The sequence below is a fragment of the Ictidomys tridecemlineatus genome, chromosome 7, assembly GCF_052094955.1.
Source record: "Ictidomys tridecemlineatus isolate mIctTri1 chromosome 7, mIctTri1.hap1, whole genome shotgun sequence".
NCBI lineage: Eukaryota > Metazoa > Chordata > Mammalia > Rodentia > Sciuridae > Ictidomys > Ictidomys tridecemlineatus.
In genome coordinates this window covers 102,291,677-102,318,353 of record NC_135483.1, presented here as the reverse complement: position 1 = coordinate 102,318,353, position 26,677 = coordinate 102,291,677, and the positions used below count along the sequence as shown (strand labels likewise).

General features: G+C 38.4%; 1 protein-coding gene across 2 annotated transcripts in view; it reads right to left on the bottom strand.

Moving 5' to 3' along the window:
• The window catches only part of Cntnap5 (contactin associated protein family member 5), a 790,097-nt gene that overhangs the window by 233,741 nt on the left and 529,679 nt on the right, over positions 1-26,677 (bottom strand). For both annotated transcript variants that reach the window (XM_021721849.3, XM_078017259.1), the window contains exon 13: positions 22,873-23,073. In XM_021721849.3, the coding sequence (XP_021577524.2) occupies positions 22,873-23,073 (201 nt within the window). The remainder of the gene's footprint in view (positions 1-22,872; positions 23,074-26,677) is intronic.

The following is a 26,677-nucleotide window of genomic DNA, read 5'->3' as shown; positions in this document are numbered from 1 at the left end:
AACTACAGGGCTTTGTGGAAATCCATTATAACAAAAAAAAAAAAAAAGCAAGGAAATCCATTATAGACACAATCATAATAATACAAATGAGAGATGTCCTGTTAGTCAGTTTCTCCTGTCTATGACTGAGGAAAAAAAAAAAAAGAACAATTTAGAGGAGAAAATGTTTATTTTGTTTCAAAATTTCAGAGTTTCAGTTTCTGGTCAGCTAATTCCACTGCTCTGGGGCCCAGGTCAGGCTGGACATCATGGCAGAAGGGTGTGTGTAGCAGGAGGAGCTGCTCAGTTTATAACAGCCAGAAAGCAGAGAGCCCTGGAATGCAAGGAGATAATATAATTCTCCAAGGCAGGCCCCTAGTGACCTACTTCCTCTAGCCACACCCTACCTGCCTATAGTTACCACCCAAGAATTGTCTCAAATTATTAATCCATCCAATAGATTAATCTACTGATGAGGTTAAAGCTCTCAAAATCTAATCATTGCACCTCTGAACATTCCTGCATTGTCTCATACATGAACTTTCAGGTGACACCTCATATCCAAACCGTAACATGAGGCATCTTGAAACTGGGGAGTGGCCAAGACAGTAGCCAGAATAGTTAAATTGGGGGCTGAATTTTGAGGATAGCCCACAGGATTAGGAATGTTATGAGACGATACAAGAAGAAGAGTGGAGTCGAATAACTACAAAGTTTCATGGGTCTCACTAAGGATTTAGTAGAACGTGTTACCATTTACAAAGTTGGGACAAATGCTGGAAGAACAGATTTTGAAAAAAAATGATCAAGAAATGATTTTTGGACATTATAATGCCACTCGGAAGGAAGAGCAAGAATCTTGTTCAGAAAAGAGAATCTCAGCCGAGATCTAAATTCGAGAACCTCCAGCTTGTGACTAAATTGGAAACCCCAGAGGACAAAGCACAAGGTGGAGAGCCATGGACTGATCCCTGAGGCCTCCTTGTATTAGGTAAAAGGACCAAAGAAAGAACCAAGGAGAAAAGTAGCAAAGGCACAGTCAGGTAGGCAGGAATAAACTAGGGAGTGGAAGTCAAACAAAGCAGATATTTCCAAAAGAGGGACATGATTAACTGGGTCAAACATTGCTAAATGCAAGAGATGAGCTCTGAATATTGCAAGGGATTTGGCCACAAAGAAGTTCATTGGAAATTTTGATAAGAGAAATTTCTGAAGGAATTGTGTGTCTAAGACTAATCAACTGGTTTGTTATAAATGTAGGTCTGGGCACTGAGGATACAGAACTGAATACCATTTGCATACAAACTCTGGGTATTAAACTGATTAAATACAAAGGACATGTAAGTGAAAGTACAAAGCAGGTAAAAAGGTAACAGAGACACTGAACCGGCCTGCTTGAATCAGAGTGGGCTTCACCGAGGAGGCAGAGCTGACAAAGGAAGTGGCAATGTCACCAAAGGCAGTGTGGGAAGAAGGCCCTTGGGGGAGTGGATTGAGTATGAGTAAGAGCCTAGGTGTTGAGGAGCAAAAAGAACCTTCCTTTGTTCTGAGATAGGGAAGAAGAAATGTAAGTGGGAAAGGGCAAGGAAAAAAATACAACTTTAATATGAAATCCTTGTGTTAACCTTTCTCCTCCATTTCCTCCCCTGCCAGTTCTCTCTTCCAGGCCTGCCACTTGCAGATTTCTGGGAAATCTATAAATCTTCACTTGCAATCTTATTGGACAAAGGGAGATAGGAAACTACTCATGTGGGGTACTTTCCCAATGTTACCTTTTGATCACATAATGAAAAAGATGTCAACCTGTGAATCCTGAGAATTGTCAGGCCTTCATAAACCATCTTCTGATCAGCAGACTGATGTCATACCCTTATGCCTCCCTGTGCCCACCACCCACCAACTTCCCTTTAAAAGAAGAGCCTGAGAACCCCAAAGCATCTCTCATTCTCAACAAGCTCCACATTCTCCCTTGGGTGTGTTTCTCTTGCTGTCCTAAGTAAATCTCTGGGCTCAATATCTGACACTTGTAGAAACTCTCTTCTATGAAACTTGTCAAGAACCCTGTCTTCCTGAGGTGAGGTCCCCATCTCTGGAACCTGAGCAGACCCTTGCTGGAGACAGTTCCAGAAGCAGCTTCCATTCTGCTGCCATTGCTACCTGCACCATCACTTGTTCCATATTTTTTCTATTGAAGTAACTTTACATTTATTCATTTCTTTTTCATTTACATTACTCTCTTAGTAACAAGATAACTGAAGTGTGCTCATTGCATACATTTTTTTTTTTCCAAATAAGATGAAAGGACAACTTGTGTTTTTTTTTTTTATTTGTTTGGTGTCTGAGATGGAATCCAGGACCTCACACTAGCTCTTCAAGCATTCTACAACAGAGCTCCACCCCTAGCCCCAAATAACATTTCTAAAATGTCCTTCCTGTGTTTCATATCTTGGGATCCCTATATTCAACCCTAGAATATCAGGGAAGGCCAATGGAGGGAAATGATGATACAGAAAGCTGAGTTCTTATCCGTGATGCTGGACCAAAATGAGGACAAGGATTTGACCAAAAGGAAAAAATCTTCCCTAGCAAAGGAGAGAAGAACAGACTCAAGTGACCAAGGCTGCTATTCTAAATTTGGGGGGAATCAGAGGATTTTGAAAAGGGAACTACAAGGGCTATTTCTAGATATTATCAGTGTATGTAATTAATGTTCAACTTTATCTTTAAAAGAGCTGTTGTTCCATTTTCAGGTCTGGAGTTTCTCTGCTCAGGTGGGCAGTGAACCAAAGGATAGGGAACTCAGGACAGGAAAAATGTTCATCCCATTTTCTCCACAATTATACAGGGCAAGAGGGAGAAGAGGAAAGAAAAATTTTTTAAAAATTGTCAATTTTAAAATAAGTCTGGAAGACTTATAGTCAAATTATAAAGTGGACCCCTGTTACATAAAAGGGACCTCTGATATAATAAGACAGGAAAAGTTAAGCTGGAATCTGCCAAGTCTGGATAAATTAAGTATTTATGGAGGCCTCACTCCATACCACTCCGTTTCCCAGCTAATTTCTTTCTTTTTGTAATGACCCCAATACAAGCCCAGTTTGCTTCATGGTCCCCAATGCCTCTGAAATGCATATCATGCTAAACAATTGCTCTCAAACTTTCTAATTAGTTGCTTAAGATCTTTCAGCTACTTTGCATTTGCCCCTCTCAGAAGAGCTCCCAAGTAAAAATCCGAAGGGAAATCTATAACTGAGTGGAACTTCTGGTCTTGCAAACTATGGGAGTCCCTGATGCCCCATGGATGTTTCTGTTTAACTGATGGGTGGGAGGTTCTAATGGTTGTGCATAAATTCAAGCAGGCCAAGACAGATTATACCAGATAGTGTTACAAGCCCAGGGAATTCCCTGATCCATCACCATCAGTCACTTACATTTAACCTTTATAAAACTCACTGTCTATTGTAATGACCTTTCAATTCCAAGATAAAAGAAAAGTTCACATTTGATCATTTGATGAACAAGTTCCATCATATTTTTTCTGCAGCAAAAATTTTTTTTTGACATTTCCCCATCCAATTCAGCTTCTTTCCCTAAGGACTGCCTTTGATCAGCAGAGCAAACCTGTCTTAAGGATACTGCCCTTAGCAACCCTTAGTTGGGGAAATGAGAAAGAAAAGCAGGAACAATGATCGGTTTTTGTCTTTCATGAACATATAGCCATTGTTATTAGATCTTCATTAAGTGATGCAGGGAGAAAAAAAATAGAAAAGAGAATAGAGATGGAAATGGCTACTGCTTAAAAAATTAAGCCATGAGGAGCACTTTCCACACACGATTAATGTTAATGTAGTAGAATTGCTCCATCCTCTTAATTAGACTCATAATTTTTAACCTTTAGGTAAACTGTGTATTCAGGCATGGCGAGGGAGGATGAGAAATGAAATTAGCATTGCCCCAAGGCAGGAAAGAACACACCTACCAAAGACCAGTGGGTTGTGATGAATGACTGCAGGAGGCACTATGCTTACCTTGCCCAAAATAACACCACACAGCAGGTGAGACCCAGCTCACTTGCATATGTGAACAAAGATGCTCAGTGACAAAGATGCCCTCAAACTCCAGGATTAGCTCTAAGACACTAGAGACCAGATTATCAAATCAAGGAAACAAAGAAATCTGTGGCAGCCAGAGCACACACTTCTACTTTAAAGAACTCTCTGAGCAGCACACAGCCAGCAAACTCCATTCAGCAGGAAGTAGGAGTTCTTTTCTGGTGTAATTGATCAACTCTGGAATGTTCTTAGCAGAGAACATAGATCCTACAGAGACGCATTCAAATCACCTGCAGTCACAAACTGCATCAGACCAGCTCTTCAGATTTCTTCCTTTGTTAATCTTTCCTAGCTGCCAAGATGCTTAAAGTCCTTCCTTGTATCGAAGGACTTCTAAATATTCAGTCCTTTTAAGATGATTCTTCAAACTTTTCTCAGAAAGTACCTCAAGCTGCTATAAAATGCAAACAGTAATTCCCAGTTTACCAGTTTCACTTTGGGAGGTTTCAGTTACCCACCATCAATCTAACCAAGGTTAGAAAATGTGAACTGGAAAATTCCAGAAACAAGCAATTTAGAAATATTAATTTGTGCACTGTTCTGAATAGCTTGATGAAATCTTGCACATTCCCTCTGGTAGGCAAATCATTCCTTTGTGAGGTATATATGTTACCCATCCAGTAGTCACTTAGTAGCCAGGTCCAATATCACCGCAACTCTTGCAGTTTGAGTACATTTTCCTACTTTTAATATTCATTCATGTGTTACTCTCTTACTGTGCCTAATTTATAAGTTAAACTTTATCACAGGTATGTTTATTTGTATAGGGAAAATACTGTATATTTATATAATACATTATATAATATGCATTATATATATATAATAAAATGTATACATAATAAAATTTGTATATAATAAAATAGGACCAAACTATTACATTATACTACAGTCATCCACTGGGAGGCTCAGAACATGTTTCTTGTGGACAAAAGGGAACTACTTGAATTTTATTGTCCATGGTAAGAATCTCCCTGGTTCTTTGATGTAGTTCACATAGCATCTTGAAAGTCTTGGGAAATCAATGCACCTCCTTCAGAGATCAAATACACAGCAGGAGAAAAGGCCACTGTGGGAAAGAGACCTCAATGGCCAAGGCTGTCTGGTACCCTCTGCTCTTCCACTGCCAGAGAGGGGGACAACTTTCAGACCATGAGGCAAAATATGTCAACAGTGGATGTTGAGTTTTGCACATATATGCAGAGATACACACAGATGATCAAAATCCCCAGGCAACAGGCTTACAAAAGCCATATTCAATGGGATGTCTATGGGAATCAAAAAGATAAGTAGTGTTTATTAGCTACACACAAATACAAGCATACAGAAATAGTTTTATACACATGTATGTTAGACTTCTGTGACTATTAAAAAGATAATTTTGGAAATTTGTTTTGATTTCCCCCAAAAAAGGCAATAAAATAATCCTTTCCAAACATTAACTTTTCAGTTTATGTTGACATTAGTATAAACTATCACAGCGATTATAATATTGCCTAAATAGTAAAGCCAATTTTGACTTGAACTAAATATTTGATTTTAGCTAAAACTAAAATTGAGGACATACATATTCATGCTTACATTAGGATCTACAAATAGATTTACAGGTTTAAAAATAGCTTGATGATAGTACTTTAGAGGTGTTTCATATCTTTCTTTGGTGTGCTCTACATTAAAAAAAAAAAAGACACTTTTTTTGTGATGGAATGAAGCTTCATGTTTAGTACTCAAGCAGCCTGAGCAAGGCCATGGGTTCCATCCCCATTAATACGCACGCGCGCGCACACACACACACACACACACACACATAGATTTTTTTAATAGTATGTGAGAAGTAAACTCAATAGTGTAAATATGCCTTTTAATTTAATTCTGATTTTAATTTTTTCTCTCTGTATTTGTCCATTTGTTAAATGGCTAATGATCACTGAGGTTATGCACTGATTATTTTGGTAGAACCATACTGCCTGGTCCCCTTGGTATAGAATGTATTTCATTGTGGACAACGGGTTATAAGCAGAAATGCGATAGGTTACCCTAAAGCTGCAGCAAGTTGGAGGCATTTCAGAGTCTATCTGTCTCTGCTATGCTGACTAGTAGCACTTGAGAGAGAGTTTATTGCATTCATCTGGGTGCTAGAGGGAGAAGATATAACAAGGAGCTTCCAGCCAGCCAATCCATAATAAATAGCTGGTCTCCGTAAGTAGTGAAATCTTGTCATTTTAAACCACTGACATCTTCTGAATTTCTATTTCGTTGTTGGAATTCCAGCAAAATTTAGCTTTGCTTATCTGATATAGGAATGCTAATTGTTATCTTTTAAATTTATTTTACCATATTCTCACATGATTTTTACATATAAAAAATGTTTTTTGGCACCTACTGTGTGCCAGTTCCTAAGTGTGGTATTAGAAGTCTCAAGAAATAAATATGACTCAGTTGCTCTTTTGAAGAAATTGCAGAGCTGGAAGATTTTCACTTGGAAGTGGAATTCTCATTTCAATTTTACCTTCATAAAAATCCATTCCAACAAAAACCGCCAATCCAGAGTTCCTATGCCCCCGCCCCCCCCCCCCCGTTTTTTTAACAGCTCATTGTGGGATGGTGTCATTTGGAGTAGTTGGGTCCATTGTCATGGACTCTTGCTTCTCACTTGCTTCTCATCAACAATATGTTCAGGGTCTTGGGAAAATGAAACAAGGTTATGTGGCCAAAATCCTGCCTCCATGTTGAGAATCTGCTCAATTTCACTGACAATGAAATATGAGACAGTACAGGTTCGTAATTCAGAGACAGTTCTCCAAAAGGTTTCTCCTTCCTTCCCTCCCAACCTGCATTCCTTCCTTCTTGCATGCTCCTCCCTGCCCTCTTCATCTCCTCTCCTCTATTCTCCTCTCCTCTATTCTCCTCTCCTCTATTCTCCTCTCTCTCTCTCTCTCTCTCTCTCTCTCTCTCTCTCTCTCTCTCTCTCTCTCTCTCTCTCTCCTCGCCCTCCATCCACAACCCCTTCCTCTTGTGGTAGTTTCTGCAACTGCTCCACTATCCTTACATCTTCTTTTTAAATTCCAATCCAAAAATTCTGCTGAATACATAGATGGATCATAATAGCATCAGCAACTTCATTTCTGATTTTCTCCTTATCTGACTTCCTTTCCCTGACAGTGACGTATTTCCCAAAAGAATTAGTTTTCTATTTTGGAAAGAATCTTGTGAAACGATTCCCCAGATAGATTTTGAGTGGATTCTGACTGTATCTACATAATAAGAGACAATCCAGTCTAGGCTTGACTCAGTTCCGAGCATGCTGTCCCTTGTCATCTGGGGAGCTAGTGACCTGGAGGACTCAAGCAAGGATTACTTTTACCTGCCCTTGAAACTGGATTTAATCCCACAGTTACAGTTGGGGTCATGTAGTTTTCATTTTATTTTATCTCTTTAACCCTCAGTCTGCTCATTGGTAATCCCCAATACCTCATGGGACTGTAGGGAGTAATTGAGATTTGTATAATTTGTCTATACAAGGAATTCTGAAAATATTTAATCGCAAGGTGTGGTACACAGCAGTGATGGATTCAAATACTATGCTCATGTGAACAGTTTCCTATTCCTTTTCCCATACTTAGGGATTTAGAATCTAGAGGAAAAAACCTATGTGTAAAATGCATAAACTTATATATTTATATTTATATTTATACATATCATATGCAGGCAAGCATAAGTATGTTCTTATTTTATACATGCATATACATGATTGTATAGGCCATTTATGAACATGTTCTCTTTGATAAACATACCTCTTTTCATAGATAGAAACATCAGACAAAAGAAAGATATTTGGAAAAGATATTTGGATTCGAGGGCTTTAACTTGATCCTGCTTTGTTTCCATTCTCTCCTGACAGTTGTCTGTGACTTTGAAGTTAGATTTACCTGGATTTGTGTCATTCCTATAAGACCTGGGCAATTTACTTCATCTTTATAATCTCTATCTCCTTCTTTATAATACTGGACTAATAAAACTATTCTTTAATGGCTTTAAAAATATAACACTGTTATGACTGATATAATACAAACATAAAATATAGATAAATGTGCATCTCCCTATCTTACTTTTGGTGCTGCCTATCTTACTCAGTGCAAGCTCATGACATCTGTTGTCACAACTGGTGGGGATGTTTTCTGACAATCATAAATGGTAGGGGTATGGTTTTGATTCTCTGCTGGCTGGTCCTGGACACTTGGCTTCAGGGGCTCTAGACCACCTCTGTGCTTTCATATCCACTGCTCAGAAAGAAATATTCTGGCTCTTAATTATAGCCATTCTTGTAGCAGGGGAGATCCCTGGATGTGTATCTGAGACCACGGCTCAGAATCTTTTCTCTCTTCAACCAGGTGAACTCCAAGGTTTGGTCACTGTTTGCATTTCCAAGGGCTTACATCTTTTTCACATCTCCAGCCCTCCACTCTCAGTTCTTACAGCTTTCTTCTGTAGCCCTTATCCTTTCCTCAATTGTTCCCTGAAGAGCAGGAGCTAGCTGTCTCTGATCTTCCAGCTCTTGTCTCTCATCTACCTTGTCACCTCTGACCTAATTTAGCCTCCTGTCCTGACTGTCCCCCATCTCTCAAAATCAGTGTGTTCAGTATAAAATTTATTACTCAGCAATGAAAGAGAATAAATCATTGTATTTGCAGGTAAATGGATGCAGTTAGAGAAGATAATGCCAAGTGAAGTTTAGCCAATCCCAAAGAACCAAATGCTGAATGTTTTCTCTGATATAAGGAGGCTGATTCATAGTGGGACAGGGAGGAGGAGCATGGGAGGAATAGATGAACTCTAGATAGGGCAGAGGGGCTGGAGGGGAAGGGCTAGAGGGCATGGGGCAATTAATGATGGTGGAACGTGATGATCATTATTATCCAAATTACAGGTATAAAGACATGAATTGGTGTGAATATACTTTGTTTACAACCAGAGATATGAAAAATTGTGCTCTATTTGTGGAATAAGAATTGAAATGCATTTCGCTGTCATATATAAATAAAAAAAATAAAATCTGTTAACTTCTTTACTATTAGATTCAAATCTTCCTTCAGCTTCCTGACTTTGATCTTTCTGCTAATGGCCCCTGCATCGTCACACTTTCTCAGGATTAAAGATATCTGTGGTCCATGCTGTCCACTAGCCACATATGACTATTCAGATCATGAATGCAGTTGATATAAAATAATATGTGCTGTAGATGTAAAATACACAGCAAATTTGTCAGGTTCCACATAAAAAAAAATTTAAAATAGTTAAATAGTTTTTCTTTGTTTGTTTTGTTTTTAGTACCAGGGATTGAATTTAGGAGTGCTTAACTGCTGAGCCATATCCCCAATCTTTTTTTATATTTTATTTATAGAGAGAGATTTGCTAAGTTACTCATTGCCTCCCTAAGTTGCTGAGATTGGCTTTGAACCTGTGATCCTCCTGCCTCAGCCTCCCACGCTGCTGGAATTATAGACACGTGCCACTGTGCCCGGGTAAAATAGCTTTTGATTATATTCAGTTAGCTAATCCCGTGTCAAAAGAATACTATTTTTAGATATTTTGAAATAAAATATTGTTGAAATTAATTTAACTTGTTAATTGTTAAATTTATCCTGTGATTACTGGACAATTCTAAATTGCCATGCGACTTGAAACTATATTTCCAACTGGACAACATTATTGTAGAATTTTCTTTCTCCATTGAGACCACTCTCTCACCTGACAAAACTGGGGTTCCCATCTAAGTGTTCTTCTTGTCTTTATTATCCATTTCTCTGTTTTTTTTTCATGCTCCTCATCTCTTCTTAGACTAGTAGGCTTGCTAACTCCTCTACCAGTCTCTAGTCTCCTTCCAGTCAGTTCTGGTTGATTTTCTGTGGCATCACTATCCACCTTAAGTGGAGTGAAAGGAGCAAGGAGGTGAGTTTCTACAGAAGCCTGCTGCAATGTATCTAAAACAAAGAAGGGCTGCCATTGTCCACCCCCGCTCCATGCTGCCCTTCCTTTTCTCTGTCCTCTCTGTCTACTTATCTGAAACAAAGAGCAACAACCCCACTTGCCTCCTTCCCAGGAATTCTCCTCCACTCCCTCAAAGTGAATCCATGACCTCCCTCCATGACTCTTCCCATTACTTCCTTCAACACAGAATGACTCTCACCCACCTTAAGTTAAAAATGCGATGCCTTTCCACAAAAGACCTCTGGGATTCACCTAACTGTAAATATTTTCTGTCTTCCAGAGTACTTTACACTACTCTAGCATTCATATAATCTCTAATGTTTCCTACCTGCGCAGAAACTTTTGAAATAATAGTGGGCTCTGTGGTGAACCTTTTCCCCATACTCATTTGGAACCCTTGAAAAAAATCTACAATTTAGTTACAACATTTACTTATTTTGCAGATGAGAAAATGAGATGCAGAGATTCTGGTTATATGCCTGACAAGTGGCAGAGTGGGATAAAGCAGTTATTTTTCTTCTTTAGAGCCCCAGTCATTTTCACTGTACCATACTGAAATGATGGGTTTGCCAATTTTAGGAAGTTGCCTACCTTCTCTGCAAAATTAGTATCACCAGATGGAAAACACATTGCTTTGTATTTCTCATCAGATTTTATGTGTGTGTACATACACAAATGCAAGTGCACATACTGAAGAAAGCATGAAGAAATAAAAAATGCCATAGTTCACCCACTTCCTCTTCTCAGAAAAAGCAAGAGGACAGTGAAAATTATATTTAGAAAGATAACTCTCTCATCTCCACAAATTTAGGTTAACTGACAGCTGAAGTCATAAAGACTATAATTTCCCAACATTTCCTGTCCTGCCAGTGATGTGGGTGTGATTAGTGATATATTTGCCATCCTCATTCTTACGAATGGGGAAACTGAGGCTCGGAGATGAATCTAAGATCACATGGTCAACAGCAGTCACCGAAGTGCTTGATTGAGAGTAAGGTTTAACCCAGCAGAACCTGTTACCACTGCTCTGCTACGTTTTCCTTGGGATGGTGCTAAAGAAATCTAGTAACAGCCCTAGATCTACCAAGAGCACAAAGTCTGAGTAGACCCATTAGCCTCATTGGTGCAAGTCCTTGAAACTTAATTTCCATATCTATTCCAGAATTTACCAGGTGTATTTATAATATAAATATCATCATAGATGTATACATACTTCAAGGTAAGAAATTGTTTTTTTTTTTCTATTCTTTGTGTCTATGTGTGGGGGCAGGTAACTAGGGATTGAACCCAGGACCTCACATATTCTAAGAAAATGCTCCACCACTAAGCTACTTCACAGTCCTATATTTCTTGCTATTCGTAACTGATGACCTTGGCAATGTTTTATAATTTCTAATCAATCAGTATCACCACATGGAAAGTATGTTCAGAGGCGATCAAGTGCCTGAAGGTATAAAACCCATTGCTATCAGTCATTTGTCATAGGCTAAAGACTCTCAAAAGTCTTTTTTTTCCTCCTTTGTTTTACCAAACTCTCTGGTTCCTTACTGTGACAGGAAAGTAATAAACTCTGACATGTGTTTTCACTCACTTTGGTTGGTTAGTAAGTGTCAGGGTGGAAAGGACACTCGGGGAACATCAAATATAACCTCCACCACTAAAGAGGAGAAACTTGAGACCCATAAAATATAAGTAACTTGCTCAAGGTCATGGAGAGTCAATGGCAGAGCCAGGAGTGAGACAGCAATGCCCACCTCCCAGGCCAGCAGTTTCCACCCTGAGAATCTGCTTCCCACCCACAAGCACCAGGGCAGGAGTCTCAGCCAAATGCACTTATTTTATCACTCGTCCTCTGACATAATATGAATAAGAAGCAAGTGATGCTTATTATTAATTGAGAATGACCCTGTTATTCATTCAGCGATTATTTATTAAAAATTCCCTGTGTGCCTGGTACTGTCTAAGCAGTTTGGAAATAAATAATGAGACAAAAGAGGCCTTTTTTTTTTCATGGATCTTACATTCTATTGGTTAGGAAATACAGGAAACAAATAAACAGGAAGAAAATGCTATATAGTAATCATCTCTAGGAAGAATATGAAAATAGGATGGAGTGTCAAAGAGTAATGCAGTGGATATTACAATTGAATGTGAAATTTGAGTTGAGGGCTAATTAACAAGACAAAACTAAACAAGGGGAGAACACTGAGGCTTCTGAGGGGAGAGAACACATGGGACTCACATAAGTCACATCAGAACGCATCAGTTCTAAGAGGTGAGGCAACCTTTACCAGGAACAGAGGCAAAGGAAGTAAGGTCAAGTGTAGCGGCTTAGCTGGAGAGAGGGGCTGGCAAGGGGTCCATCTGACAAAGCTATGTAGGCCACAGGAAGGAGTCTGAGTTTTATTTATTTATTTTATTTATATAACCTGGCTTGAAACCAGGTAATATAAACTCATTTTGAAAATATCATCACTTTGGCTACAGGATAAGAAGTAGGGCAGATTGGCATAAGAGAGGAAGCTGGAATCTACTGCGCTTTTTCAGTGTCGGAAAAGATGGTAATTTAAAGATAGTGGGTAGCTGTTAAGGTCTGTAGACAAGTCAAAATAACACGTGGTATTTTGCCAGGGGAATGTAGAGTTCGTAAACAAGTCTGGATGGTGCCTGGCAAAATGCCAGAGGGAGTGGTTTGAGAAGTAACAAAAGTGAGCCATTAAGTGTGGAGATTCCTTATTGGTTGACTGATGTATCTAGTTTATGCTAATTAAGATAAGCTGTGCAAAATATATAAATACCTCTGTTGTCCTACAATAAACGGCTTCCATTCCTGCTGCATCAATGTACACAAGTTATTCGTCACCCCCCCCCCCCCCCCCCCCCCCCCCCCCCCCGGCAGGTAGCAGAAGAATTAGAGAAGAATTTGGAGAGTTTGAGCATTTGTTGTTGTATGGAATGGAGATGGTGAGGAGGAGAAAAGGCCTATGTTTTCCCCTTAAGAAACTCATCAGATGAGAGTACCCTTTATTTTAAATGAGAAGTCCAGATGGATGAGTGAATCTGGATGGCTGGCTGATGACAGGAAGGAGCTAGACTTGTCTCTAACATGCCCAGTAGTGTTACAAGGGGTAGATAAACACCTCATTATAAACAAGTGAATTTTATAAAGCAAGTGTGTCCAGAAGCCAGAAAGAGGCAAACTCTAAAACTGAGCTTTTTCCTGAACATGGAGTGGTATTCTGAGACCCTCTCCATGGGAACATGCGTCTGTCCTAGGGAGCTCAAAGCTGTTTCCATTTCACCAGGCAGAGGGAGGGAGTGACCCAAAATGTCCACGTGCTCAGCAAATATGGATACCAGGTTCAATGTGACTCACGTAAACTGACACCAGATCTTGAATTTGAAATAGGAAGATTTAAAAACATTAAGACTCAAGATGTTCCAGTGACTTCTCTACATCGTCTAAAGCCTTGCATGATCTCTGGATACCCCACTGCCTCATTTTCCTACCACCCTCCTTCCTGCTTCCCGGTCCTCTAGCTACAGTATCCTTTATGCTATTCCTCAAGCTGGAACTCTCAGCCCCAGTGAGGCATGTGCTCTCCTGCACCCCCCTCCTCCACCCATGGTGCTCAGCTGCAGAATCTTCTAGCAGCTGAGCAACAGAAGACCTTTCACCACCCCTTCTGAAATGCAGCCCCCTATATCTGCCCACTCTCCATTCTTAGTCTTCTGGACTTCATTGCCTCACTTTGTTTTTGAGAAGCGACTCTGAGTGTGTGTGACAGGGAGTGTGTGTGTGTGTGTGAGTGTGTGTGTGTGTGTGTGTGTGTGTGTGTGTGTGTGTGTGTGTGTTTCTGTCATGGCAACTCTAATGATGTGCTCAGGAACCCTGTTTTTTCAGTGTTTTATTCCCACCATCTAGAATAGTGCCTGAAACCTGGATGAATCCTCAACACATACTTAGTGCATGAAATAAAATGTAATTTCTGTTAATTAATTTTATTTGGTACAAAGAGAGGTGATAAAGAGTTTTAGTGTAGGAAACTCCAGAGTACCTTGATGTGCTGCTCCATTTCTAAAAAGTAATTAGGCTTTTCTTCATCACAATTCCTTACTTAGATTTCTGAACTTAGTCATTAGTTTTGAAAGCATGAGGAGTTGAATACTGGAAATGCCTATGAAGGTGTATACACACGTGCATTTTAAGATCTACTTGGACATTCAAAAAGTAAATTATTATGAGTATATATGCCATTACATGATGCATATGTTATAACAGGTAGTGTATAAATCATGTGCAGTCATTCCTCAGGATCCCAGAGGTGATTTCTTCCAGGACTCCTCAGAGATATCAAAACCCAGGGATGCTCAAGTGCCTTATGCAAAATGATATGCTATTTGCACATAATTGCATCTTCCTGTATACCTAAAATCACAGAGCAATATGTGACACAATGTAAACAATATATAAGTTGTTGTTATACTTTGTGGGTGAGGAAATAGGACAAGGGAAAAGTTTATACATGTTCAGTATAGGTGCATTTTTTTCAAATATTTTCAGTCTGCAGTTGTTTGAATTTGAAGATATAGAACCTATAAATACAAATTATAATACAATGCCACATAGAATATATATGGCTATAAAATATAGTTTTTATTTATGTAAGTTTTTTTTATGTATATAGCCAGTTAGTTGCATGCTTACTAAAGTATAAATAATTGAAAAAAAAAGGGAGGGAATTAAGAATATTAGGATACTTTTAAAGAATAGTTTTTTTTGCCTTTAAATTCCACTAAACCATGATCAGGTAGAGCAATTGAATCCAGATAAAAATCACTCCTCTACCAGGATGAACAAATGGACAGGAATGACTTCAAATCACCCATTACTTCTAGGCAAATAGAGGTTTTGAAGTGCTGGAGGGCACTGGATTCTTAGCTCTACTGAAGAACTTAAACAATCCTCACAGCAATCTTGTTTGCATGACTGATTTACTCTGCAAATGCTTTCTGTTCAGAAAAACCAAAGTAAACTCCAGCTCAGACTGTCTTACAGCTATTAGATTTCAAAGTAATGGAGTCTGAATCTTCAATGGCTTCATGTGGTGTTAGTCAGCTTTCCTTCACTGTTACAAATTTCTGAAATAATCAACTTATGAAGAGAAAAGGTTTATTTTGGCTCACAGTTTTGGATGTTTTAGTCCATGAGAAGTTAACCCCCTTGCTTTGAACCCAGAGTGGGAACCCATAGGGTGGAAAAACTGCTCAGGACAGGAAGTAAGAAAAGTAAAAAAGAGGAAGAAACCAGGGCCCACTGTACCCTTTAAAGGCTTGCCTCCAGTGCCCTGAGATCTCCCACTAGGCCCTACTTCTTAAGAGTTCCACTACTTTTTTAATAGCACCAGCACTGGGGAGCATGCATTTAACATATGGGCCTTGAAGGGATATTCAAAATCAAAATCACGTTTCATTATTGACTTCTTTCCTATACCTTGAAGAGCTATACCTTTATTGGGGAGGTTACCCCAAGTAGACTTCAGTAACAGTGGTAATGGCAAAAGGACACATATATTGATACTCCAATGAGTATATCTAGCGGGTATATTCTGTGTAGCATAGTGTTACGGCTTTGTTGTGATGTCTCCTGGAAACTCACGTGTGAGACAGTGCAAGAAGGTTTGGAGAAGAAATGACTGAGTTATACCCTTAGTCTAATCAGTGAATTGATCCCTGATGGGAGTAACTGATGTGGCAGGGTGTGGTTGTGGGAGATGGGAATTGGGGCATGGCTTTGGGGTATATATTTGTATCTGGTGAGTGGAGTCTCTCTCTCTCTCTGCTTCATTATTTTAAATACTCTTTTAAAATATTTATTTGACAAAAATCATATGCATTCAAGGTACAACACATGATGATTTGATATACGTACATGTTGTGAAATGATCAAAACAATCAAATTCAGGAACATTCCGTCACCACCTGTGCTGTACATTACACCTCCAGAACTTGTACTTGTTCATCTTATAACTGAGAGTTTGCATCCTTTGATCAATGTTTCTCTACTTCTCGTCACTCGCCAGTCCCTGGAACTACTGTTTTACTTTCTGTTTCTATGAGTTGGACATTTTAGATTCCATATATAACTGAGATCATTTGTCTAGTTTATTTCCACTTAATGTCCTCTAGTTTCATCTTTGTTGTCACAAATGACAGGATTTCCTTCTTTCACACACACACACACACACACACACACACACACATACACACACACCTTTTTTTTTTTTTAATCCATTTATCTCTAATGGGCACTTGGGTTGTTTCCACACATTGGCTGTCATGAGTAATGTCATGAGCGCAGGGGTGCAGATATTTCTTTGAGAAACTGATTTGATTTTTTTTTATATTTTTTACCCCAAGAATAAATAAGTGAAAGGCCAAAGGAAGAATAATTGTCTTCAGAAGACAAGGGAAAACCTAGCTTCAGAGCTCCTTGGGTGAAACTGTGCACTGTTCCTGCGTCAGCCTTCCCCTACGGTCCCCTTCTGCCTCTGAATGTTCTACAGGCTCCTTCTTCTCAGAACCCCATTTAAATCAGGTCACTCTGTTCTTTCTCCCTTTCTAGAACGTTCATAGTGAACAAATTCCCACTAAGGCAGTAGAAACTTCTCAGACTATGTTTTCTGACAGCATTTATATTCTTAAACTGAATAGAGAGAGCAATATTTAATGTAAAATTAAAAAAAAAACTTAATGGTGATATTTAGGAAAGAAATTTTGGATATGAATGGCATTCTCAGTTCTCTGGAAAGCAACTCTGTAAATGGTGCTGCTTAGATGTTCAGACCTGGGTAGGTGAGTGGGAGAATCCACTGTTATTCATGGACCCAGAAAGGTCAAATGGAAGGAGGTTGCCAAGTCACCTTTGAGGTCTAGCCATTCAGACAATGGGGAAAATAAACAGTGATACTAAATATATCATCTGATTATGTCAGTGAATCATATTTTCTGAGCAGAGCAGAATCATACTTCCCTAATTTACCCTACTGACTTGAATATACTATTTTCAATGTTATATATATATATATATATATATTATACTACTTTCAATATACTATATTTATTTTCATATCTTAAGTGTATGAGTTTCACTTTCAGTTTTTACCTAACAAGATGTATGTCTTGATCAATACACATCAATTCACACAATTCTCTACAAAGTCCAGGGCTTTCAAGATGGTTATATCTATAGAGCACCTTAGGGTCTTTGTTTACCTTTATGTCCATTATCTCATTTAGTGTAAATGATAAGTATGTACATCAGAAGGACAGCTTTGCTGTTCATATTCTACAAGTAGAAAATGAGCTCAAGAGAAGTCAAAGTGTCTGGTCAAATGTCACAGAACTAACAAGTGACAAAACTGGGACTGGGATCCAGGTCCCTTTGGTTAAAAAACAACACACCATGTACACAGTGCACACTGCAACAAAACTACAACCATGAGGTTAATCACCCAGAAGTTATTTCTACCATACCTCAATTCATTCAACCATATCTATTCAGTCCCTACCCGTGTCGTGTCAGACACTGAATTAGACAGCTAAAAGAATAACCAGCCTACATGCTTTTTCAGAACTTTGTCTGACTCTTCTTATCCTCATTGCCAGGAGTGACCTGGGCTTTCCTAGTCAAGTTGTCCAAAATAAATACAGCAACAGCCTGAAGTCATAACCTGCAATTGGTACCACTGTGATGAAGGCATTCGAAAAAGTACATTTTGGGGGAAAGTTTCTGAGATTGTCCTTGAATCTCTTTGCTTCTTAATTACCATGATATGAGCTGCTTCCCTCTACCACACTCTCCGTCATGATTTTCAGCCTCATCTTGAGCTCCAGGAAATGGAGCCAACCTTCTATGGACTAAGACCACTGAAACTATGAGCCCTCAAATAAGCTTTTTCTCCTCTACAATTGTGCTGGTTGGGTCCTTCAGTCACAGGAGCAAAAAGCTGACTAAAACACGTAGCAAGTATTGGAAGAGAATGTGAAGCTAGGCAGGACTTTCTATGCTCATTCCCTCCAGGGATATTGGCACAAAGCTTCCCCATGAGAGCACCTCCTATTGTCCTTCTCAATTTGTCATCCGTCTAGGGGGAAGTGATAGACTGTAAAGCTAATTGACTGGGCCTCAATATTAATTTTTGTGTTCTCTGTGCAAATCTTTTCCAAGTGGGTTCTATTTCATTTCATATCCTTATCATATGCTGCTTTCAGGAGATTGAGCTCAGGAAAATTCCTACATAGGTACTGATACTTGAGGAAAGGCCAAGGCTCCCTCCCTGGGGACAAGTGGCCACTTCCTCCTGAGGTGACAAGGAGCTGCCAAGCATTTATAGGTTAGTGATTCCTGGCCTGGAATTTGGAAGTTGCTCTGTAGCAGAGTTTCAGGGCCTACATAAAGAGCAGGGTAGGAAGTAGCAATCACAGTGAAGAAAAACAAAGTTAAAGGGGAATAACATAAAGATTCCCTTAAGTAACAAAAATTTCAATCAACATCTTGGAATTCTATTCCTTTTCAGAGTTTTCAGAATACACTTCCAGTTAAAGAGACACATGACACATTCCAATTGGTTGGTACTTATCAGTAGCTCTGGGGAAGAATATCAGAAGAATCTGTCAGAAAATGACAGTGTCATGGTTCAGTCACACACTGAATGAAAAAGACACAGTGGTGAACCATGCATGACCTTATCTCGCTTGTCTTCCCTCTCTACCTGCCTGCTGCTAGATGAAGAAAACCGGAACAACAACTGGAATTAAAAGACAGCAGACTCTGAGGATGCATTTGTAGGATTCACAGGGCTCCTCTGAAGGGAATGTGAACGTAGAAGCTGCTGCATCTTGGCTAGCTTAGTGCAAACCCTTTGATGCTGCAAAAAAAAAAAAAAAAAAAAAAAAAAATTGCCCAATTTCAGGCCACACACTCAACTAGATAGCTTTGCTGGAGACTGCTTTGACAATTCTTCTCTCTCTTCACCCTTATTTTTCTACAAAATTAGGAAATTCATGCAAATTCTCAATTCCTATGTATTCCTCATTTCCTTATAACTTTTGGCTTTTTGGAGCTTTGCAGAGTGCAAGAAGTAGCATCATAGTTTGACTTCAAGCATAGTAATAGGTGCTAGAATGAGACTTGTCCCCTCCCAGCTATGTGGCATTGAGCAAGCATTTTCTTTCCAGAAGATAAGAAGGAGATAATAAAATCCTCCTGGATTTTATTTTCTGAAATATCAGACGGGGAGAATTACACTGTGCAGGTCTGTTTGGGTTAAAGATAATGATTATACAGTACCCCACACATAACTGAGGCAGAAGAAACCTCTGTCATTGATGGCCATTTGAATATTTTCTTACTTTTCTCCCATCTTGCTTTCTTTATTTCCTCCCTTTAATTATCTATTATGTATAGCATGGAAAGGAATTTATGGCAAGAAGTCATCCTCCATATCCTCTTATTGATTTAAATCCACCTGCAACCACAACTTAGAATATTTTATAGCTTCTACTAACCCTGGCTACTAGTAGTAGCAACCAAAAAGCTATGGAAAATCTCCTAAAATTAACATTTTTATTTTTTTAAAAAAATTAAGAACAACAAAAAAATGTAAAATTGTCTTTGATCCCCTTTATGTTTATCAGATAGACATAGTTGAAGAAAAGTGATAATAACTATTTCTGGGAAATGGGCTCCTCATCTTACAGTGTTGTTGTGAGTATAAATTGGCACAACCCTGATGTGCTACAGAAGTCACTGTGGCAAAAACCTTAAAAACGCACAATCTTTCTGCTCTGGCAATGGTAGCTTAAGGAATAAATTTTGAGTAGATAATCAGTTATGTTCATAAAGATCTTCATACAAATTTTCTTGTAGTGTTATTGGTATTAATTTTAAAATATGAAAGTAAAGCACATGTCCAAATAGAGGATTTGTTAATTGGAGTATATCCATATAAGGGAATATTCTTCCCTTAATAAAAATCATGGTCTGAAATCTTATTTGTTGATATGAAAAAGTGTGAGTTTGTGTGACAAATACAGGCTGTAAAACAGCACCCCACGGTTGGGAATCTCTGCTGAATGTGTACTAAATTAACGGATAAAGCAGAAACCTGCCTAATGCTTCCAGATTTGCAAGCAGAGGAGGGAGAGATGTCTCCATCCTTCTTATATCCTGGCCTTGGCTTTTTCTCTGGGGATGGGAGTGCTTACCGCTGAGAGATCCCAGGGGAAAGTTCCTGCAGGGGAAAGTTCCTTGGGCCCTGGCTGTAGGATCCATGTGGCTGCACACTGTTCTCCTTGTCTCTACCTATTTCACAAGGTGAGCTCCTCTGTAAATGTGCCCCAGTGGTTTCTTTCCCAGTAGTGGGAGGGTGAGGCAAGGGCCACTTCCCTATGATGCTGTCTGCGTGAGTGCTCTACTGCCCTCCCACTAGCAGTGCCTATCTGGAGTTGGAAGCTGAGGGACATAAGTGCCCATATTGCAATCTTCAAGCCAACCCTCCAGGACAAAGGAAATACTGCATCTGTGCCTAGGGTCCTCCTTTATCTCCCTCCTTTGATTCAAAATCCATGGGTAAAAAGAGACCTAATGAAAAGCATCAAGCTCTAATACTTTATTCTGATATATTTCTGTGAATACACACATGGAAATTTGTTTGGAAGGATGCAGGCCAGAATGGTACAGAAGTCATCTTCATGAGTTGAGATTATCTGCACGTATGAGTTTCCTAATCAAGTCAGTCAACATATAATTATTACCTGTTTTTTCTATTTTCACAATTTGAATATAAATAAAATTCTCCTTTGAGAATGTTTCCCATTATGACCCAGATTTTGGACCTTCCCTGCTGGGATGGAAGATGTGAATGATGTGGACCTTAGTTTTTGCTGGACACCTAACACAAACCAGGCCTAGAACAAGGAGGGTGGACTAGATCTTTCCTTCAGCTCTTTCACCAGGCTTAAGAGCTCAGGCGAAATGTAAATTTTTTATGTGGTAAAAGTGAACTGTCAGAAATGAGCAATTTATACAAGGACTGATAAGGACAGAATCAAGTCCTCACTCCCAGTAAGGCTTCTACCAAATCCATGCTTTTCCTATTCAGAGAATTTAAGACAGTTGAACTTTGGAAACACACACACACACAGGGTGGTATAACCAACTGGATATCACAGAATGAGTATTTTAAAGGACCTTCCAAAGTTAGAATGAGCATGCTCTCATTTTCCCTGTAATTCCACAAAACCCAATTCTTAGATAACTAGAGACTACACAGTCAAAAGTAGGTAGAGTAGTTTCTGGAGATAAATGTTTTGACAAAATGCTGATATTGGCAGGTGCAGCCTTGACATCCAAGGGTGAGAGATATGAATAAACATTGAATCCCGCAGGGTACTATGTCTGAGGATTCTTAAAGGGGGCACCAATAGGTGCCTACAATCTAATCAGCTCTGCAAGTATGACTGCATCCAAAGAGAGTACAATAATTGATTTTCACAATGATGATCTTGAGTCATCAGGAAAAGGTTACATTTTATGTTCAGAATTCTCCATTTAAGAAGGCAAGGGAGCGTGTAATCCATTTGAAAAAGATTTTCATTTCAAACAGTTAAAAATTCTTTGAAAATATTTTTGGTGTTTAAAAGGATAAGTGACAGTTATCTGGAAAATTCACTTATGTGGAACAGCGTCTTCCCTGAAGATTCTAGATCAGCCAGGCAGTACATTGTTTTAGTTAGGCTTCTCTTTCTTCCCCTTTGTTGACATTTCACTGTGTTTTTTTTTTCTCCACCCTTTTGAAATTCCTAACCTCTAATCACCAAATTCTAAGCTTCTGAGACTAGGAACTATGATACCCATCTTTTGGGTTCTTGTGGGCTTTCTCTGCCTTGAAACACATGATGGACTGACATTCCCCCCAATAGGTGTTATTTTTTTCCCATAGCAAGCACAAACTGATGACAGACTCCTCTTGACATTTTCCAAGAAGCTGGTTTGGGTAAATAGTCCTAGACTTTTTCTCTTTTCTCTTTACTTTTAAAAACACATTACTAAATAAGTAAATCATTCATTCTAAATGAAAAAAAAAATCAACCACAGACAAAAGAAGAAGTAAGAAGAATAGGTCCATTTTTTGCTAAAATAAAATTATTTTTAAAGGAGTCATTTCTGTTAAGGTCTGCACTCTTCAGGTAAAATAATTATTGTGAACACAGAGCATGGCTCTCTGCCGGTGTTTCTGGCATCCTTGCCTAACAATGCTCTCTTGTGTGCATCTTTTCACCAGGAATAGCTCATCACTCTTGGATAAATGTGCTGAGATTCTTGATGCCTCATCACATTCTATGCCCTCTCTCAGAAAGAGCATCTCTTACCACCATCACCAAGAAAGCTAGTGCAAATGGTCTCTTTCAGTGCCTCTTCTCTCAAGAAGCTCTGTATTCTCACCACTGTTGCAGGATGGATGTTGTCCACATTTTCTTTTTGGAGATGAAGGTGAATCTATAGAACTCACCCAGATCATACCTTGTATATCAAATCCAATGCTTGTAGACAATCAGTCCTTTTCTGGCTGCAACTCTCTCTGTAGAGTAAACAACTGCAACTATAAAGCCCCTTTGGATAAACACCCATTTTTTTTTTTTTAATATTCTGGGTTTGGGAGACTCATCTGTTCTACTGAGGCCACCTCCCACTTTGGCCTATGAAGAAGCACAAGGTCAGGGTGAGACTTACCAGGCGTGTTGAGCAAGCGGGATCTCCTGCAATGGTAGGCCACTTCCTGCTCACAGTGCTCGGAGCCATCAATCAGAGCCTCTAGCTGCTCCATGCTGCCACCGTAGTCCAAGGCCATGGCATAGGGCTTCTCTGGGTTGGCACCCCTCACATGGGTTAGCTCTGTGTTGTTGTGCTGTACTGACATCCAGATCTTGTCTTCTGCTCAGACAATAACCCAAAGCAAGAGACATTACAAGGAAGGTCAAAAGAAGAGCAAGCAAAGAGTATAAATGAGTCATTAAATGTGTAACTCTTTATCACCATCCCATGCAAAGTGCAACAAGTAAACACTACCTGAATGCTTTTCTTATGTAGAGTGTCACCAGAGAGTTTTTGTTCCTCAGACTTAGTGTCAGAGCAAATTATCTAAATAGCTAAATTTTTGAAGTTCTCATTCACAGGCTTTATACAAAGCCTTAAATGTCCATTATGTCATTTAAAATTAATAATAGAGTCTTATTGCCACATCAGTGGGAACTTGGTTGCATGATATCCTCAAGAATACCATACCAAAATCTGTATGTGCTCAAGACCCTTTTATTTAAAAAGTGTAGTATTGATATATTACCCACTAACATCCACCCATAGACTTTAAATAATTCCTAGATTTTTATAATACCTAATTCGATGTAAATGCTGCAAATAGTTGTTGCATTATATCCTTTATGAAATGACAACATAGATCATTTTCTCAAAAAACTGTCAGTATCTTGTTTAAAAATAAGACATATACATAACAAGCATCTGTAAAGTACAACATCATTAAGAAGGCTGAAACAATGTGATCAACGCTTCCTGTGCAGGTGCTTAATTGCAGTTTTTAATTATTCATTCTCCATGTTACCTCTATTGGACAAAAATAATTTAAAAGTTTTACAATAAAAAATACAGAGAGATGAAGATCTCTAAATCAAAGAGAAACAATAAGACAGGAAAACATGGAAGCCAATGAGAAAAGAGAGGAATTTGGGTTTTAGAGGTTTAGAGATCTGCATTTGAAACCTATTTCTGCCAACAAAGAGCTTGGATCAGTCATTTTACCTTCACAAAGTTCAAGGTTATAGTCAGTTAAGATGACAGCAATTACAACAAAATCAGGACAGTAACACCTGCAACACAGGCCTCAGGGTTGTTAATATGAAAAAAAAATTGCAGTTATATGGCACTGTCTGGAGGCATTCAGTCTGTAACAGTCTGTTACAGTAACCTGGGCAAATATTTACTGCAATTGGACATGCAATTTAATTCTGAACATCTTCACAAAGCAAAAGAGGAAATCGGAAGACTTGAAAAGCTTTTGTCATTTGAGAAACTTGCCCACATAATTGCATTATTACTCTTCATAGATTCTCAGAGCTGAAAAGAAATCTAACATAGAAATCAAGTGTTTTTTTTTTCCTTTCCCACCCTTTTAGTTTTAAAAATGGGTAAACTAAGGTCCTTAAAGTAAGGAAATAACTCAAGGAATATCTACCAGACACTAACTAATGACTGGCAAACATGCTCAAAGTATCACTACTTATTAGTCCTCACTACTCAGAGGCAGGGAGAGGACTATTGGCAAAATTTAACAGGAAAAAAACGCAGAAGAGACTACCTAGGAACCTTAGATTACTTCTTCTTCTACCATCAATTCTGTACATGACTTGAAGCGAGTTATTTCATCTCCCTATTCCTCACTTTCAACATATTTAAAGTAGAAAGAAAAGATTCAGTTTTAATTATTTCCAAAACATTTTCCAACTCTACAAAAGAAATGCCTCCTGGACCATATAATTAAATCATGCTCAAACAGTCTGACACGTCTTAAGTCTGTTTGATAACCCACATTTCCCCAATGTTTCTCTGAGCCAGGATTACATTTTTCTCTAAAATGCAAAAACAGTCAATGTTATCAGATTTTCACTTAAAAAATAATAATAGGACATGATTCTTATTTATAAAGATAATATTATAACAAAAGTAATTAATCTAAAACTTCAAAAAATTTTGGCAACCATTTAGACAAATATTGATAAAATAAGCAAAGAAAACTTATCACTGAATACTGAAATGACATAAAGGGAGGAATAAAGATGCCCAGTTTTCACATAGCCATTATGCTTACAAGAAGAATAAAAGGAAAACTATGTCTAGTCTATAATAACAGAAGATGTGTTACTGCTTTGTTCCAGGATATTTTAAACATGTTATTTCTTTATTAGCAAACATCTACCACAACCCCAAAATTCAAACATATTGTAAGGGACAATAGGAGAGATGATTGCTTGAAACCTCAAGCCCATTTACAAGTTTTTATTTCAAAGCTGCCCTGGTAGATAGGTAAAGAATAAAAATAAGGAAAGTAGTTAGATACTATTATTTCTTTTTTTTCTATCTATCTATCTATCTATCTATCTATCTATCTATCTATCTATCTATTCATCCCCTATTCTCCATGTATCCAAGCTGATATACAAATGTGAACATCATTAAATTGCATGTATTTACATTTTCCTTCTAAGGATAAGTATTCATATTCATACATATCTAAGTGTAAGTATTCATACTCTTACATCCATTCATCTAATTGATGAATGTAACCATCAACTGATTTTGCCAGAATCATATTTTATCTTTGGCAAGAAGTAAAAGGAAGTTATATTGGAAGTCAAGTTTTGTCTTAAGGTCACTTATAACATTGATAACTCCATCTTTTGGCTTGCAAGGGTAAATTTTGCCTTTAAGATTTCAATCACTAACAAGCACTTTTAAGTACATGAAATATGTGGGAGAAAAACAAGAGAAAATTTAGAACTTCAAAGCATATCCCACAATTCACCTAATACACATCTCAAGCCCTACTTGCAAGCACAGGACACAGGAGAAGAGGAAAGGAGATTGTTTCAAACCTAGAACGTCATAGTGGATTTCTTTTCAAAGCTACCCTATGTTCTCTGAATACTTTTGCTTCTGGAAAAAGAATAAAATTGAAAATAAAGAGGTGATCAATCCTGTTTTATCTCACTTTCTATTTTTTTTTTCAGCTATCTTATAGCTATTCACACTAATACCTGCAACCTGGCTAAATATTGGGAAGCCAGGTATACCCATGTCACCATGGCAAAAGTCAGCTTTACTGACTGATGTTGCTGATGCCAGGCTTAGGATGGGAAAGAATAGCTTTAGCTAGAGAAGCTTAGCTCTGAGGGATTTCCAAATGAGCTGGATTCATTTGCAACAGTCTGGTAGGCTGAGGAGGAGGGAAGATTCATTCCCAAGTGGGACCATATATGGATTTACATCTTATTTACCTTTAACTAAAACTGGATCTATGAAGTTAAAAGTTCAAGGGAATTGATTTGTTCAATGGACAATGGAAAAAAGTAGATACAGTTGGGTTCTAGAGCCAGAAAATCTTTCTGTGTATGCTAACTCAATGCTTCCAGGTTAAACAACCATGGTCAAATTATTCTCTCTAAAGCCCTGTTTCCTCAACCAGTAATAGAGAAAAGTATTATTTGGTTGAGAAATTAGCCTATCTGAGTTGAAATCTGCTTTCTAATCCTTGGCAGTAATTTTGGGCCCATCATTGAAATATTTTCATTGGAAAACAAGGTTACTGAACTGTGGATGTGACTCAGCAGTAGGGTACTTGCTTAGCATGTATGAAACTATGGGTTTCACCCCCAGCACCATAAAATCACCAATAAACACATAAACAAAGAAAATGAGATTATTTGATAATCAACATTTCCATTCCTGATAGTAACATCATGATTTG